The sequence below is a fragment of the Myxocyprinus asiaticus genome, chromosome 28 (assembly GCF_019703515.2).
Source record: "Myxocyprinus asiaticus isolate MX2 ecotype Aquarium Trade chromosome 28, UBuf_Myxa_2, whole genome shotgun sequence".
NCBI lineage: Eukaryota > Metazoa > Chordata > Actinopteri > Cypriniformes > Catostomidae > Myxocyprinus > Myxocyprinus asiaticus.
In genome coordinates this window covers 39173327-39192411 of record NC_059371.1, presented here as the reverse complement: position 1 = coordinate 39192411, position 19085 = coordinate 39173327, and the positions used below count along the sequence as shown (strand labels likewise).

Sequence of the window (19085 nt, the reverse complement as noted above, 5' to 3'; positions counted from 1 at the left end):
AAATATTCAGATATAAACAAATATATATGTAGTTTCTAGGGTGAGCGACTCAATTGCAGTGGGCGGTCGCTGCAGAGCTCTTTTGGCGCACTTGGTTGGTTGCGATTCTCTGATTGGTGGATCTCTCTTCAGGATTGTGGGTAGTGTAGTTCTTCATCAGAAATTCCACTCTTAAATGTGATTTATTTGTATTTTTTTAAACTAAGTTGAAATAACAGACTGATTACTTTAACAGAAGCATATACCATCGATGAACAATCTCGGAGCTCACGGTAGGTCTGTCTTTAAAGGTTTATAAGTTACCTTTAATAATCGATTGCCCTATGGAGAAAATGAATGGGAATTTTGCTTCCAGAACAAGACAGTTGCACTCTATTGTCATCATGAAAATAGAAATGGTAATTTAGCATTTTTAGTCAAATTTTATGTGCAGATGTCTTAAAGTGGGTGAGCCATCCCTTTAAGTTGATGCTCTTCTCTGTCATGTTTTAGTTTTCTGTATTTAACTATGATAAATGTGATATGGCGCTCACGTTCCCTCTCTGTCTGTAGGAGATAGATGGGAAAGCTCTGATGTTGCTGCGGAGTGACATGGTGATGAAATACATGGGGCTGAAACTCGGACCGGCACTCAAACTCTGTCATCACATCGAGAGACTGAAACAAGGCAAAAAGTGAAGACGCAAACACAGACCTTACTGGATTAGACAAAGAATCTAATCTCCATACCAATGTACATTGCATACAGACGCACTGCAGAGGGGCTGATGGGAAATGGGCCGTATAACTGATCAGAGGGCTTCAGAACGCACTACACCACCTGATCTTCTCTCCATAAACACACTCTCTCTGTCCAGGTTTATATTCATTTGATGCATTACCAGAGTGGACTGATGCTTTGAGGAACAATTGTGCAACTCTCTGGGAATGTTTTTACGAGACAGGAAAAGACTATTTTACCTCAGAGATTGTCAAATGGATAGGAAGTCCAGAGCGCAGGTGTGATGAAGCATCTGTGAGTTAAAGTTTATACCTCCTGCAGTCTCGCCCCAAAGATGTAGACTCTTCACGGGCCGATCATCTCATCGATGGTGGGCGTTCTGGAGTCGGATGTGCGTTATTAATCTCTCTACCTCCCTGTGCTGTCATCATGCTAGTCCACAAGTGTTGTGGCCGTTGTTTCTGGAAAAACTCAAAGCCACTGAAATTTTTTTTGCGTTTTTATAATATCGTCAAGTCTTGTCTTGAACCCTGGTAAATGTGTTATGTTTATGTGTATTTAGGTCACATAATGTTGTCACGAATTTACAAAGGACAAAGACGTCATGTTTTTAAACTGCTCAATTTTGTGAATGAATTGAAAGGGTTTGACAGATTTTTTTTTGGTCAGAGATGAAGTAATTGAGTGCAAGCTAAATCCTTCATGTCATTGTTTTCAATCCACACGCCCATGTCAAAAAAGCCATTTAAGTTGACTTCTTTTAAATCTACCTCCTCATCATGCTAATAACTAAAAGCCACTGATAATCTTTTGCATTTTGGTCCATTTTTAATCGAACAGCAGTTCAAAGTCCGTTTGCTTTCAAGTTAAGTCTAGTGGGAAAGTATTGAGGTTACAACACCCTAAATGTGTGAATCTGAATGTGCATAATGCAGAAGAAGAAGAAAAACAATAAGGTTGTATTCGTTAACATTAGCTACAGTAGTTAACATAAACTAACAATGAACAATACTTTTACAGTGGTTATTATTCTTAGTTCATGTTCATTTCAACATATACTAATACATTTTTACAATTAAAAGTTGTATATGCTAACATTAGTTAATGCATTATGAGCTAGCATGAACTAATAATTATGTTGGCTCGACAAAGCCAACATACTGTTATTCAACAGTCTTGGTTTAGGGTTTTTCCAGAATTCCTAAACCAAGACCAAAATTATCAATTGTAACTCCTCCTAGAGCTTTCAAGCTACACCCACCAAACTTGGCACAGACCTTCAGGCTGTTCTGACTCGGGTTGCTATGACTTTTTAACTGATTGGACTTACGGTTTTCCCATAGTGGATAATCGAATATCCCCAAAATCCCAAGGACTTTGACAGAGTGGTCAAACGGGCCAATAGTCCAGCTGTCTCTGTCAGGCCTGTGTAACCTTTAAACTATTTTAAACCAGGCTTTGTCAAGCCAACATCAAAACTTTATAGATCTAGTTAATAATTGTGTTTCTATAAATGAACATTAACTACGATTAATGCTATAAAATATATTGCCCATTTTAAGTTCATGATACCTAATGCATTTACTAATTTTAACAAATAGAACATTACCGTAAAATGTTACCAAAAAAAATCCTATTTGAATCCTAATTTCAGAAACATTCAAATGTTGTGCATTGCGACATTATTTTCCAAACAATTAAACACATTTTCCACAAATGCATCCAGTCATTCTGCTTTTGAGTATTTTCTGAATTCTCTTATTTCAACAGTGATTCTCATTAGATTTTCATTATTGTATTTACTGTATTACAGTAAAAATGACTGCAGCACAATGGTGTATAAATACAATCAGCATTCAAGGCAGTACAAATACTATCATGATGTAAACTCAAAAATATATTTTAGCCTATTTTTAAGATTTACGCATTTTAACTTCATAACAAAATTCCATACAGTTTTATTGTGTAATGTTTAACTAAATTAAATTAATAATATGTATAAATAATTATTTTATTTTTTTAAATATAACTCAATTTGTATATATTTAAATATACTTCAATTTAAATTCTATTTGATGGAATATTTTTATGAAATTGAAATACGTACATCTTAAAATTATTTTTACTATACTATAAAAATTAACCAGTATTATATTTTTCATGAAATAATTTAAATAAAATGGAAATAATGAAATACAATATCATTTTTATTTGATTTAAATACAATAAAATTTATATAATTTAAATATATCATCACACATGAGAATGGAGGGTCATAAATGTGCTTAATTTTGATGAAAATTATGTCACAATGCAAAAAATATAAATGGTCTTAGAATTTGGCTTGATTTTCTTTTTATAAAATAAATTGTCTTTTTTCTTTCTTTTGATTTGGGTGGTGAAATGTTTACTTTTTCTTTTCAGGTTTCATTAGATTCACCCATTTTATAATTTGGTTGACTGAATTCTTCACCCATATTGGCAAGTCTTGGCACTTGTAGTTCTTGGTTGAAATGTTTAGTGTAGGTTTAATCAATTTAACACCCTTGAAGGATTTTCTTCTTTAAAAAAAATGCCAGATACACTCCTATAAATCTTAATCATATCATTCTGTTGTATAACTAATATATCCAACTTTATTTTTGTGTGTGTGTGCTGTCTTTGTCTTCTACCGCTATTTATTTTCGCCCGTCCTTCAGTTTTCTTTCAACTCTTTTGAGTTTAGACTTCAAGTGTTGTGAATATCGATGTTCCAGAAAATTCAGAGATAATATTGTTTGAGTTGGCTTCGGCTTAGTTAAAGAAACTCGTCATTTGTTTGAGCCGTTCGTCGAGCTGTTATCTTTGGAATGTTTGAATTTATACGTGTTACTGGGTGTTGCAAAGTCAGGCTTACAATTGCTGTATGTCAATCACCTGTTAGAAGGCCTACTCCAGTTATCGAACAGTATTCAAGAGACATGGATAGATGGGGAAGCAGTATGTGGATCAGTAATTCATTGAAAGTGCTGTCATCTACGTCTAACCCTGTTCGTTTAAATGAAACGCTATAAAAAGCGTCATTGAACTCTTACGGGAATGTCACTAAAATGTTGAAAGTTTGGTTCAGTGTGAATGCCAGTGAAAACAGTCAGCTTTCTCTTGACGTTTGTGCGACATCTTGCGATAATTCTCAATGAGCCAGTTTACATGCACACACCAGTACACTGATTACTCCCAAAATGTTGCTTATTTAAAAAATCAGCTAAAAAAAAAACATGTTTATATGGGATTTGAAATAATCCTGTTATTCTGCTTTTGACATCAAATGGTGAAAAAACGCAAAAATCTACCCTTGTTGATCGGTTTATTCATATGCCGTTTGTGACCTTACACTGATAAGGAAACACTGTTTAATGCATATACATGACCACACACGTTGTCGGCTTATTAAGCAAAATCGGTGTAAGAATGTCTATGTAAATGGGCTCATTGATAGATCAGTCTTAAGTGGTGTAATATGGGTTTAACCATAAAACTCAGCTACAGGAATGTACATTTTTGTAGAGATTAAATATTTTAAGCTAAACATGTTGTATATGGAGGTGGGAGATGTGCGAATGCATTCGGTCTTGTCGTTGAATATACCTTATACTGCCTTCCGATGCTTTTTACTGGGAGGAAGGATCCATTTTAAATAACTACATTTAAATTGCCTTGCTTTACTTTAGGACTTCTCAGGTTTCTTTTGTAACGTAGCATTTCAAGTTAGTCGTGAATGTGACCGTCTTACTTAGATTCCTTGTTGACCTTTTTTTTCTTTGTAAAGAAGCAAATGTACTTATAATGTTGTGCCATAGAGACGATCCATCAAATGATTGGATACCAACTCTTGTCAAAACATAGGAATAAATACACAATCTTGATACCAGAGACATTTTTAATCATGACATTTTTAAAGGCAATGCATTCTTCACATACACATTTTCAACATTTTAAATGATACAAGTAATAAATAAATAATTTAAATCATGACCAGCCTTTTTTGCCTTCTTTTATCCATTCAGTTGTTTACAAAAGTTATTCACGGTAGAAAATGATTGATACTTAAATTTCAGTACGTATAAAAGAGTTCTCTGACACATAAATTAATTCACATCATAGAAACAATCGAAACTGGTACTCATGCCGAAGGTAATTGTTTGTAGTGGATATTTGGGAAAAGTGAGACTATATCACATGCTGAAAAATGATTTAAGGCTTTACAGTTAACACACACACACACTTTAGTACTGACGTGAAGACGAGTAAAATTGCACAGCAGCTCATAAAAAGTATTTAGTGTTAAAGTCAACGTTAAGTTAAAATGAACCCTATTTACTTTATTAATACACATTTCTGGTCCTTATGTGCACAGCACATCATTGCATGTTATTCTAAAGTGAAATGATTGTAATCTTTTATCGTTATGTAATAACTTGCTCCGCATCTGAAACGACTTTACTTTTCCGATGACATCACCAGGCCCTTTTACTTTTTTCAGCCCCTCCCCTCCAAAAAATTGGCCCCATTTACTTCCATTGTAAGTGTCTCACTGTAACCTCGATTTTTGCTTTTTTTAAAGGAGGAACGAGTCAAGATTATTGTTTGTGGTCATCAAGATTATGCCACAAATCCTGTCGATTAAACTTAACTTTACTAACTGAACCCGGAATATTCCTTTAACATTATTAAATTGCCTGGGCAACCTAATCAGCTGGAAAGGAAAGTAATTTAAGAGGTGGGGATTACGAAGACAAGCATTTTTATTTGGAATAACATGCACTATAAGATCAGGAATGTATATTAAGTACATAGGGTCATTTTTGATTTCGTGTTACTTTAAGAAAGGAGAAAGAAAAAATGAATAGTTTACTGATTACATTTAGTTTGCTAAGGGCAACACACTTTGAAGAAAGTGATTTGCACAGACCTTAAGCACTGTATATTCACAAAACTGTCTGACGACAGCCTGAAGAATGACTTTCGGACAAGCCCTCAATCTTAACAAAGCACTAATAAGCAATTTAACTCAGATTTGTTGTTGTTTAGGGCGATCCCCCTGTTGATTACTTCGTTTTAATTTAGACAGACAGAGCAGGCTGGGGAGACATCATCCACCCCAAAGGGAAGATGATGAAAACTACGCTTTGTTGCTACTGACAACCATTTCCTCCAATCATCTGACTTAATGAAAGTGAGGTCTGCACTTTGCCAAATCATTATCGGGCTGCCATGCTAACCCCTCTGTTTCTTCAAAAAGGATACTCCGCTCCAGTGGCCCAATGATTAATACATTGATTAGGGGAGTAAAAGGTCGCAGTTCCCTTGTACAGTTCATTTAGAGGAGAAAAAAAAAAAACCTTCTTGTGTTCTGAGTGTAAACCAAAGAGCAAGACAAGAATCTGTCAGTACCATACATTGTGTTTCATGTGAGGACCCCACGACTGCTGTATCACTGACAGCTGGCCAGGATTCAAAACGGAGCTCATGCATATTAATGGCAATGCAGATTAAGTATTATGTATAATTCATGAAGATGTGTGGGTAAAATAAAAATGCATATTTGAGGAAATTGTTCTGGCATTAATGCAGGAAATGCTAAAGATTATTAGTGCATTTTGGCCAATTCTGATTGCTTCATTCTGAGCATTCTTTATCCTGTTTACTTCTTATGATTGCTTTATAATGAATTAATCAAATGCCAACTAACAGACCAGAGGAAGCCTACATTGATCTAAATAATTTGGACAGCTTAGAGAACATCTTAAGCCTTATTTCAGCCAGAAATACCTTTAGCATCAGCAATCCCTGGTTCTCTCTGCACCTCCATGTCCACTTTCTATCACAAACTCAGTAGCTCTTTCTTTGTTTATGTCTTTGATTACACTTTCTCACTCTGTGTGTTAAGAGTAAATACTATTTTCGGGGAAGAAATGCAGCCAGTCGTTGCTTTTTTATAGGTAATATATGAATCTCCTGGGAGCTCACTTTCTTCACTTTGATGCCTCTGTTTTTGGGGATTTTTTTGAGTGGGTCACTGGATTCTCCTCGCTGGTCACCCTGGACCCTGGGCAGAGCTGCGAATGCACCCTGACCAGCATCACGTTCGATGGAGAAGTTCTTTGTAGAAACCCCTGACAATCCCTTTAGCTTGCTGCAGAAAATGGCAGGCATAGCATCTTTGACCGACACAATGACTTTGGCAGTCTGCGACGTGCTGACTATCTCAATATTGCCACTTCCACCAAGGGCAGATTCGTGTACTGCCCCAGCCATTGCGCTACTGTGGCCACTGTCTACCACCCATTTGTGCTGTCGACTGAACTCCAGAGATGCTAGACCACTTAGCAGCTTGGTATCTAGTTTAGGGGTGCAGTCTACAGGCCGAAGAACACCTAGAGCTAAGGCTCCACTGCTTACGTCATCCCCTATGCGGCACGCTCTTTCCCGTTCATAGGCCAACGGCCCATATGTGCTACGAGACTGGATGCATGTCTTTCTTATACTAGGCACAGACAAATCAAGGACACTATCTTGCTGAAATGGTTGGACCCCTTGCGGACTCTGAACATGCATTGACGGTTGAGGCGCCCTAATGGATAAGTCTAGCACTTCCCCATCTGTCACTACAGGGGATGAGGAAGAAGGAAGAGGCAACTGGACGAATGTCATTTCCTTACCAGGTAATGTCAAGTGAGGGGAAATGTCACTAAGGGTAGTCTGTGTGCTTTTGTTCCAAGTACAATTCGATTTAGGGGAGTCTACATCTACTTTTGAGCATGTAGAAACAGGTACTGGGATTGGCACTGGGATTGGAAGAGGCACTGGAAGAGGGATGACAATGGGATAGGGGATGAGCAGAGTGGCTGGAGGCACCAGAGGGGCTAGTGGGGAGCTGTAGGGGTGTGAGAGAGGGGGAGGAGGAAGGAAAGCAGAGGCGAGGTCTACTTGAGGGGAAGACGCTGAGTGACAAGTAGGTGAAAAGTTCCCTTGGCCGGGAAAGAGATCCTGCAAGATTGCAGCAAAATTAGGGTTCTGAAGGAGAGTCAATAGACTAGTATCCAACACTGGACTTGCACCTTTCTGGTCCAGAACTGGAGGTGGACCGAGAGCAAGGGATGGGTTCTGGCATAGGATGTTGTTCGGAAGGGTTTGTTGAAGCAATTGAGGATTCAGATGTTGGAGGACTTGTTGTTCCAGGACTAGGGGCAGGGACATGGGACCCTGGCTGGTCATCAGATATGAAGTTGCTCCTGATTGTCCAACTTGAGGGGCAGCTGGGCCAGCAAGGATAGGCAGCACCACTGGATTCTCGCCCAAGCAGATTGGCTGAAGGACAGTTGTTGCGACTTTCAGGGCAACACCGTTTGGAGACTCAGCAGCAGGGGTCACCACCGGAGTGGTTTGCAGTGTTAGCAGTGGTGAGAGGGATTGTTTTGTGATGGTAGGAGAGCTGACATTCCATGTCTCGGTTGGTATTATTGGAGTGGTCTCGCTTTCCAGCTTCCCAACTGGATCAGTCATGGTGGCAACATTGTTACAGACCTCTTCCTGAGGGTTTGCCATGTCTATGGCTACAGAATCTTTAAAAGGTTCTTCCATCTTGTCTTGTTTATGCTATTCACTTTCAGGTGCTGTAAGAAGAGGATTCCATGGTTTTCTTCAGTTCAGTTGGGAGGCCAAACCCTGCAGTGTCAAATGGAAGAGGATTAGTGGTTAGTAGCAAACTGTATTAGTATAGATGTTTGCTGTAAAATGAAACAAATCAGCATTAACTGTTAGCAGTCAACATATAAACTGCTGATTTACCTTTTTAAATGACAGAATTTTCAGTTTTGGGTGAAATATCCCTTTAATCAATTATCCTTACCTGTTCTCTACAACTTAATAGCCAAAGCTAACAAGGCACCAAGGAGGCATTGTTCCCTACCCTTCTAAAAATTCAACCATCTGTGTTTTTGTTTTTCTACAGAGAGCTTTAAGCTGTCAGAATGATGTCACAATGCGAGAGTGGAATCACAGACACAAACAGAATTATGGGAGACACCAGAAGTGAGTTTACAAAGACTGGGAGCCTTTAACACAGATAGATGACTGTGTTTGCCTGGGAGGAGAGCAAAGAGAGCATGGGGGAAGATTGGATGAAATTACGTCGCAGAGTGCCTGGGTTTATTTGTTTATGAGCCAGCGTTAGGGTGGAGTTTATTACACAAAATGCTGCCAAGACTATGAAGTGAACCTCCCTCTGGCAAACATAGAGAGATGAGAGAGAGAGAGCACCTTGAAGGAAGAGAGAAATAGAAAGAAAATAAAAAGGGGGAGCAAAGAAATATGGGATGACTAAAAGCGAAGAGTCAAAACAGAAGAGAAAAGTAAAAACGTGAGGAAAAAAAGAGATCAGACAATCTAGAAACACTGCAAACAATCTTTAAAAGAAATTGCTTTGACAGCACCAAATTTCTGGTCTGCATTAGGTACCCAGTAAGCATTGCAACAATTCAATGCTAACGTGAAACAGAATGCAAGAATAGACCAGAAATCACACTACAATCACATTTGTGGCTCTTTCTACAAATTTGGTACACTTTGGTGTCGCATGACATTTTTTAAAAAGCATTAGATGCACAAATCACATATTTTTTACATTAAATACATAAGATAAATGATTATCAAGCATAAAAATAGCTGAGCATGAAAAGTAGCTAGTTTTAAACACATCAAATGTCTTCCATACTTAGGAAGTGACATCATTTGGACCCTTTCTACTGAATTACAGGAAGACTACTAGTAAATAATCTCATTCCTTTTTCACAATGTTTACACAAATTGAAGTACTGGCTGTATTTGTCAAGCTCAACCATTCAATCCTGTGTTATTATATGAAACAATTATCAAAGAAATATTTTTCTTTAATTTATGGGCAGTGTTGGGTAACGTTACTTTTAAAAGTAACTCGTTAGAATATTGCGTTACTCCTTAAAAAAGTAACGTAATTAATTTTTAAAAATTTTTATGGAAAGTAAAGCGTTACTTTACTTTTGCGTTACTTTTTTCTCACAGCCACTTTCTCTTCTGCTATGCATTCCATACAAATAAGCCATGCATTGCATACAAGAGACATTACAGGTCATGATAGCTACTGTACAACATTCATGTCAAAACAACATAGTAAACAAACAGATATTTAGAAAGTACAGTAGGTGTTCATGTCATATTTATAATAAAGAATCAATAACATGAATATGCATGATTTGTTTTTCCATCAACATGGCAGCCAATATGAATAATGAAGAATAACCACTGTCATACCTAAAGCTGCAAAGTCCAACACTTGAAACTGCATCATATCTGTCATCATATGCTGCCCATCGACAATGTCAGAGTCGCCACAACTTCAAAGGCGCATGTTGATACAAACTGAATGGAATCATTTTTAATGCTACCAAAATGTCATAAAAAAATTTGTTTCATGAATCAAACTACTTGTTTATTATAAAACAAAAATGTAGAATATTTTCTCTGCATACACAATCGATGTAAAACGTTGCTCGGAGCCACTGATCCAGAGTCAGCTTTTCTCCTCCCATTCTCCCAGTTACAGGGAGCTCTATCACGGAGCAGTTCAGCTGCATAAGTCCGTGAATTGAGCGAGTATCATGTAATGGCCAGTGGAAGACTAGTCTTATAATCCCTCTGCCTAAACGCTTTTACTGATTTTTTTAATGCGGTGTGTATTAACAAATGAATCAACCACGTTTCACTCGACCGAATGTTGTTGACCCCATATCACGCTAAAAACACGAAATGCACATGCACGTTAGCGAGTTGATTGACAGACAATGTCTGTATCTAAAAGGTGATTGGCTCTTTTACCTGCAAGGCAGGACTTCCATTCTACATCCATTGACTGTTGGGTGCTAGAGCTTCTTGGTTGGGCGTTCCAGTTTCTCCCATTCATTTAAATACAAGTGACTTATCTCCATCTGCTAAATAGTCTCTGGCCTCACACTCTATAGAAATACAATGCCAATCATGCACTACGTCTCCTCCCCGAAGTTTCACACTTTTACTCCTGATTTCTCGCAATACAGGGACAGTAGAGGTGTACAAAAGCAACGCATTACTTTATTTAAAAAGTAACTGAGATATTACGGTCTATAATAAAAAATATTGCGTTACTTTACTCGTTACTCGAAAAAAGTAATCTGATTACGTAACATGCATTACTTTTATCATGTTACCCCCAACACTGTTTATGGGAAATTTTACTACAAACCAACATTTGGTCCCAAAATATGGCTAGCTCCAACAAAGTGATAGCTTAATTTAAGCTAAATTTGCAACCCTGTTACCCTGGTGTAGTTTGTATTTATTTTTATTTTTTATTGCTTGAAAAATACAAAATCTTTTGGTAACAAGAAACCTCAAATTACATGAATAGGTAATAAAATAGCTCATATAATATTTAGAAAATCATAATTGTATGTATTCCATACTGTTGAAGGCAGCAGAAAGGCTCATGCTAGTGCAGCGAGTTTAGCACAACTGTCTTATCTGTGATTTTTCAGGCAAGCAGCAAAACAAAGACAAGCTGCCAGCTGATTTAGGACCAATTGTGTCCCAGAAAGAATTTCAGTGCCATTCTACAGCCCTGAATTTCCAAGGCCATGCTGACGGGAGAGCAGTGGAAACAGATAAGGAAAGAGACGACCTCAGCACGTCTGCTCCTCTTTGATTAATCCTGACAGAGTTTTTCAATGACCCTAAATCAACTCTCTCACTGAGTTCTGCTCTCAAATATGACATTCTATACATGTGACTTCTGAACTGTCTAGCAGAATTCCTTGTTTTCCGGCTATGCTTGGAATAGCATACTACCACACTACTCTTACTATTAGGCTACTGCAGTATGTATACTATACAAAATATGCACATTTTCTGTATGGATATTTGACCTACCATTCCCAGTGTGACAAATGAACCACAGGAGTAATATTCACTGTAATTTTAACATCTTTTTCTTGACTCATATTATTTGACAGTCAAAAGTTAGGATGAAAAAATCCAAAACTGGTTCAATAATTTAAAAATTGTTATCAAACTTAAAATGCAAAATAACCATTTTCATTTCTGATACGATAACTGGAGGCCACTTACGCAAATTAAACATGCATGATTGCATGGTATTGCATTCTGAACACAACCTTTGTCTTTCTACCTACTCTCAACTGTGGGTTTACATCGGGACGGAAGACGTTAAAAGGCGTTTCAGTGTTTAAAAACTGCCATGAAGATCAGCTTTATTAGAATGAAAAGTAACTGAAATTATATAATTTTACTCTTATAGCTGATACTTGGCTGGCAGAACACCGATGTTTGCACGTCAATGAGTGTAGGTCAAAGTTGTTTTGATGATCCAAGAGTGTAAATTAGATTCAGTGTGAATCCACAATATCTGTGGGAATCTGAAATGCACAGAAAACTAGAAGTAAAACAATGACTATAAAAATTCTTATATTTCATTCAATAGAGAAAAGTAGCACTGAAATACCCCATTCAGACACAACATTAAAACCACCTGCCTAATATTGTGTGGGTCCCCCTCGTGCCACCAAAACAGCGCCAACCCGCATCCCAGAATAGCATTCTGAGATGATATTCTTCTCACCACAATTGTACAGAGCAGTTATCTGAGTTACTGTAGACTTTGTCAGTTCGAACCAGTCTGGCCATTCTCTGTTGACCTCTCTCATCAACAAGGTGTTTCCATCTGCAGAACTGCCACTCAATGGATGTTTTTTGTTTTTGGCACCATTCGGAGTAAATTCTAGAGACTGTTGAGCATGAAAATCCCAGGAGATCAGCAGTTACAGAAATACTCAAACCAGCTCATCTGGCACCAACAATCATCCATGCGATTATCTAATCAGCCAATCGTGTGGCAGCAGTGCAGTGCATAAAATCATGCAGATATGGGAGAAACTGGAACACCCAACCAAGGAGCTCATGCCCAATGGTCAATGGATGTAGAAAGGAAGTCCCACCTTACAGGTAAAAGAGTCAATCACCTTTTAGATCAATTCAAGAATGCGCATTAGCTATACAAGCCGGGAAAAGTTCGGTTTTTGTGTAATATGAGGTAAAGAAGTACAATTTATGATACCAGTTCAATCAGATTTTACTGCTGATTTAAAATATGCTCTTTGATCATAATCTTGACCAACTGTTTTTGAGATTTTGGTCTTTCTCCATTCAAGTAGATAGGAGCTGCACTGGCATGACTGGAAATAGCCTCCCGAGAGCATTCCAAAGATGGCCGACAGTGGACTGACAGGGTGTTTCTCAATTCTAAGAACGCAGAGAACGGACTTGTGTTCTTATGAAGACCAGTCTTGCCAAGCCACCTTGGAAGAACAAACTCGGAAGGACAGGAGGATGCAGAACGCATCTATTGCGAACTTTGAGATGTTCTGCGATCTTCCTGTTGCGCATTTAACCGTCACAGCACATTTTAATTCAGCGAGAGAACTACTGGCATTATCACACCAGTGACAGCATTAATATCATCACACCAGTGAGGTTTTGCAGGACTGGTGACACGTTAAAAGAATAAAGTCTGTAAACACTCATTTTCTACAGCGTGAAACTCTTGTGGAAAAAACAAAATGATAATTGTCCTTCGTCTGCCACCGAGTTCTTGCCCACAAGCAAAGTCTTTCTAGCAAGTCAGTCCACTGGCAGCCATCTTTGGAATGCTCTCGGGAGGCTTTTTCCAGTCATGCCAGTGCAGCTCTTATCTACTTGAATGGGGGGGGGACACCGGAATCTAAAAAAATGGTCGGTCAAGATTACGAACATTATGAGATTAAGAACATATTTCAAATCAGCAATAAAATCGGATAATATTGGAATCATAAAGTGCACTTCTTGACCTCATATTATGCTAAAAAACAAAATTTTCCCGGCTTATATAGCTAATGCGCATACACGTTAGTGAGTTGATTGACAGGCGATGTCTGTATCTAAAAGGTGACTGGCTCTTTTACCTGTAAAGTGGGACTTCCTTTCTACATCCGTTGACCACTGGGTGCGAGAGCGTCTTGGTTGGGCGTTCCAATTTCTCCCATTCATTTAAACAGAATGACCCATCAGTCTTTGCACAAACATATCTTTAATTTAACATTAGTCTCTGCATTCTCCACACCAAAGACACCAAATTACGTCATGAATAACTTGGCACATTTGTTTAAGTATTTAGAAAACAATCATGCTTCAAATGCTACCCAATTATAGCGCGTTACATCTGCCAGGCATTCCAGCTGTTCAGAGCTGATCGCATCGCGGAGTTAACAGGGAAAACGAGAGCCGGTGGAACATGCTTTTACATCAACGAAAGTTGGTGTATGGATGTAACAACGTTGAAGAAGATGTACTGTCCTAATTTAGAAGCGATCTTCATCAACTGTAAGCCTTTCTACTCGCCGTGGGAGTTTTCCTCGTTTATTCTGCTGAGTGTTTATATCCCGCCACAAGCATGCGTGAACGCAGCGTTGCAACAGCTGGCTGATCTCATCACAGACACGGAGCAACAACAGCCGGACTCTCTTATCATTATTCTGGGAGATTTTAATAAAGCTAACCTCACCCGTGAACTGCCAAATACAAACAACACATCATATACCCTACCAGAGAAAGAAATATATTGGACCACTGCTACACCACTGTAAAGGATGCATATCGCTCTGTCCCATGTGCAGCTTTAGGACTCTCTGATCACTGTCTGGTTCATCTTCTCCCGACATACAAGCAGAAACTAAAATCAGCTAAGTCTGTATTAAGGACTGTAAAGAGATGGACCAATGAAGCAGAGCTGGAACTACAAGCCTGCTTTTACTGCACTGATTGGAGTGTTTTTGAGGCTGCAACCACAGACCTGGACGAGCTCAAAGATACTGTGACATCATTTATCAGTTTCTGTGAGGATATGTGCATCCTATTAGGACATTTTTATCATTCAATAATGATAAACCATGGTTTACAGGAAAACTCAGACAGCTTCGTCATGCCAAAGATGATGCTTACAGAAGTGGGGATAAAACATTGTACAACCAGGCCAAGAACACACTTACTAAGGAAATCAGGGTGGCTAAAAGAAGTTACTCTGAAAAGCTGAAAGAACAGTTTTCAGCCAGTGATCCTGCATCTGTATGGAAAGGCCTAAAAAGCATTACCAAATACAAGACACCTCCCTCTCGCTCTGTAGAGAGTCAGCTAATGGCTGATGAACTGAATGTGTTACACTGCAGGTTTGAAAAGCCCAGTTTCACACCCCTCCTCCACTCTGATCTTCACACACACACCAACACCTCCTGCTACTCAGTCTGCACTTATGATCTCTGAGGAGGATGTGTACCAGGCCTTTCGGAAACAAAAGACTAGGAAAGCTTCAGGCCCAGATGGTGTTTCACCTGCCTGTCTGAAAGTCTGAGCTGACCAACTGGCCCCCATCTTCAGTTGGTGTTCACCATCACCATCATTCCGATCAGCAAACAACCCAAAATCTCTCACGTCTGTGTTCATGAAGTCGTATGAGAGACTGGTTTTGGCCTTCCTGAAGGACATCATTGAGTCTGTCCTGTGTGAGACTGTCTATAATTGTCTGGTTTGGTTCAGCCACCAAATCAGACAGAAGGAAACTACAACGTACAGTCAGGAGTGCTGAGAGGATTATTGGTGCCCCCTTGCCCACCCTCCAAGACCTGTACATCTCCAGAGTGAGGAAACATGCAGGTAGAATCACTCTGAACCCCACACACCCTGCCCACTCCCTCTCTGAACTGTTGCCCTCTGGCCGGCGCTACAAAGCACTGAGCGCCAGGACATCCAGGCACAAGAACAGTTTTTACCCTCAGGCCATTTTCCTCATGAACAATTAAACTGCCTCAGGACTCCCCCATAGTGCAATAATGTAAATACACATCTCATGTACATTTGTAAATTCACATATTTAATTCAATAACTGTACATACCCCTACCTTGCACATACATTACCACATGTACAAACACCATGCTGTTGTCCTATTATTTGTATGTCTATTTATACTCTTACCTTGTTTTATATTCTGTCTCACTGTAAAATTCTGTGTGCAATTGTTTCTCCTATCGGCAAAAAAAATAAATAAATAAAAATAAATAAAAAATTCCTTGTGTACGTGAGAACACTTGGCAATAAAGCTCATTCTGATTCTGATTCTGATTCCGATCTGTGAGAGCCAACAGCCAACAACTTGGATATTAATCTTGAGTGTGAATAAAAGTCAGTAAATTACAACCTACCATTGGAGAGCCAACAAGGTGGCTCGCCAAAGCCTCTGTATGATTTGTTTCTGAGATATTGCGTTCCAGATGGGCCTGCCGTGGGCCAGTGGATTCCTACATTGTGAGACAGTTAATGCAAACAGCATTTACAGATGCACCAGTGAGTGTGTTGACTTGGGCAGGTGAGATCGGTTAGTTTTGTATGCTAAATCAGGACTGAAACAGTACAGTAACTCGAGCACAAGATAAAGCCACCAAATACACTTTCTGCTGTTTAAAATGTCATACAATAACGTTTGAAAAACATCAGTTCTCTCATGTGATTATAGATTAAGAAAGTCATACACTTCTTAGATAACGAGAGTGAGTACAGTATATCATGAGAGAATTTGTATCTTTGGGTGAACTATCCCTTTAAAAGCAGACACTTTTGAAAATAAATGTTGGCATAAGTAGTTTGGAAAAATCATTTATTATAAAAAAAATAAATACAAAAAATAAGCAGTTAAACAATTTTGCTTTAAAATATTATTTATATTTGAAAAACTTTTGGTCCATTAATTCAAAGTCAGGTGATGTAACCAACATGTAGGTTGCCCTTTTTTTTTATCATGTGACAAGACAACCATAAAATAGACACTTATGACTATGTGTGAAGTTGTGTAAAAACTTAAGGTGCATGGCAAGTATTTTAATACATTTTACTTGATGGTTACACCACTTAAAAATTTTAAAGTCATTAAATCGTGTTTAATGTATTTTTAAGAAGTAAATATTTTCCAAAAATGTATTAAACCAAAATTAACACAGAGTACATTTCTAAGAACTTGACACGTGTTTTAAACTAGGACTTAAAAAAAATTATATGTCTTCTTTTTTTATCATCTTGGACAACCTTATTTGTCCGTGACCCATTTGTTGTACTGAATTTTATTAATGCTGATTTTCATAAACAATTAATCAATGTGTAATTATTTCAGTATTTGCATTACGATAATGAGAATTGTGTGTGGGATATAATAGTCATGAAAAGAATGACCAAATACAAATTATCTTAATTGTCCTATATGAACATCTGCTTTATTTTCTTTAAAAAAAACTTTGGCATCATTTAATCATCTTTATTACATAATTTACATTTCTTTATATTTTGGTTTTGGTATATTTTAAACTCTGATAAGATTAATATGATTCCATAGATGTTTTGTATCCTACAGTTGTCTTCATCTTTGTTCGTCTATCCGATAATAGTGCACAAATCCACGGGCATGGCAACTCCATTCTAAAAGTGGAAAACGGCACAGATGGAACAATTTAGCAATGATTTTCTATTCCATCTACAGCCAGTGTTGTCATGCCAACTGCAGGGCTAATAAATCCATCTCCTGTGTTGCTTGCCCCCACCCCCACCCCCAACCACGACCTCTAAGAACCAAGATGGAGCCCAGAAATTATTCTACAAACATTTTATTCTAAAAAATTCAACTACAAACTGAGATCGCACAACAGCAGTCTTCTTTTCTCAGCACAGCTGATCTGGTAATGAAATTAGCCGAGTTATGTTTCCACTAACTTAACAAGTCTCCAGGCGATGTGCACACTGAGGTGAATTTCAGAATTACAGAAATGCACTGCTAGAGTGTGTCTCAGAGTAACAGGCCAACTGAGGCATCAACATATTAGTATAAGGACGATTTCACACTAGAGTTTTTGGTGTGTACCTATGTCCGTTTCCTGTGCGAATTCGGAATTTCCCGTGTGAATGCTGTTTTACAAATTCTGATGCACAAGTTTGTGCGCTAAAAAAGCCAGATGCAACGAATAACAACAGAAGAGGGGTCTCGAGATGCGTTTTTAAAAGTTGATGTTCTTGTTTTTTTTTCTCCCCTTTTCTCCCCAATTTGGAATGCCCAATTCCCAATGCACTCTAGGTCCTTGTGGTGGCGTAGTGACTCGCCTCAATCCAGTTGGCAGAGGACAAATCCCAGTTGACTCCGCGTCTGAGACCGTCAATCCGCGCATCTCATCACGTGGCTTGTTGAGCGCGTTACCGCGTAGACATAGCGCATGTAGAGGCTTCACACTATTCTCCATGGCATCCATGCACAACTCACCACGCGCCACACCAAAAGCGAGAACCACATTATAGTGACCACATGGAGGTTACCCCATGTGACTCTACCCTCCCTAGCAACCGGGCCATTTGGTTGCTTAGGAGACCTGGATGGAGTCACTCAGCATGCCCTGGATTCGAACTCGTGACTCCAGGGGTGGTAGTCAGCGTCTTTGCTCAGTTGATGTTCTTTTTAATCTGGCATGGCAAAACACAGTGCTCTTGTGCGAAGCACTAAAAAACAGTGAGGCACGATGCAATGGTCAAAGACGTACGTTTAGCATGTGTTTACATAAAAAAAAATCTATTGAAAAACAGTGCAAATGGAAAAACACATTCGGTGTGAACGGCTCCAAAGGAGTCAGTGAAACTCTTGAAACTTAATCGAGGATATGTTGCTCCTAAAACACAAGAAAGGATATGAACGCAAAGTCTCAGTAGTCTCAGTTTCGTGCATTTTTATGTTGTTTGACAGCGCAATGTGTGTGTCCCCCCAAATGTTCGCTCTTGTGAGGAAAGCCGCGATGCTCTGTATTGTTGTTGCTGTGATTCATGAAGCGTTCCATTCAACTCAGAGAGTCTGACTTTCCACCTTTCAACTGGAGAAAGTGCAACGGAAGGACACTTTATATTGAATTTTAACTTGGAAACTCGTGCAGAAACTCCCATTTTGTCGAGATACAGGTGCATGTTACTTCACGTAGGACAGGGAGGTTTACGGTCAGTGACAAACATTTACTTTTATTAAATAATATCCATTAACAAGTTAAAGTTCTTACATGAAATGACAATAAAACGTGTTTAGCAAACGTTTTGCAGAGACAAGTGTTCAAAACACGGTTAATTACACTCTCTTTTGATGATCGTAACGATAGCATTGCAGCGTTGTATCAGTTTGGTTGCTATGAGACA

General features: G+C 38.6%; 2 protein-coding genes across 6 annotated transcripts in view; one reads left to right on the top strand and one right to left on the bottom strand.

Moving 5' to 3' along the window:
• LOC127418761 (polycomb protein SCMH1-like) overlaps nucleotides 1-4480 on the top strand; it is a 36400-nt gene extending 31920 nt beyond the window's left edge. For all 5 annotated transcript variants that reach the window (XM_051659558.1, XM_051659560.1, XM_051659559.1 and 2 more), the window contains one exon: nucleotides 553-4480. In XM_051659558.1, coding sequence (XP_051515518.1) covers nucleotides 553-678 — 126 coding nt within the window. In that variant the 3' untranslated portion in view covers nucleotides 679-4480. The remainder of the gene's footprint in view (nucleotides 1-552) is intronic.
• A 142-nt stretch (nucleotides 4481-4622) lies between these two features.
• LOC127418779 (retinoic acid-induced protein 2-like) overlaps nucleotides 4623-19085 on the bottom strand; it is a 28084-nt gene continuing 13621 nt past the window's right edge. The window contains exon 2 of the mRNA XM_051659597.1: nucleotides 4623-8428. Within this exon, the coding sequence (XP_051515557.1) occupies nucleotides 6659-8344 (1686 nt within the window). The 5' untranslated portion in view covers nucleotides 8345-8428 and the 3' untranslated portion in view covers nucleotides 4623-6658. The remainder of the gene's footprint in view (nucleotides 8429-19085) is intronic.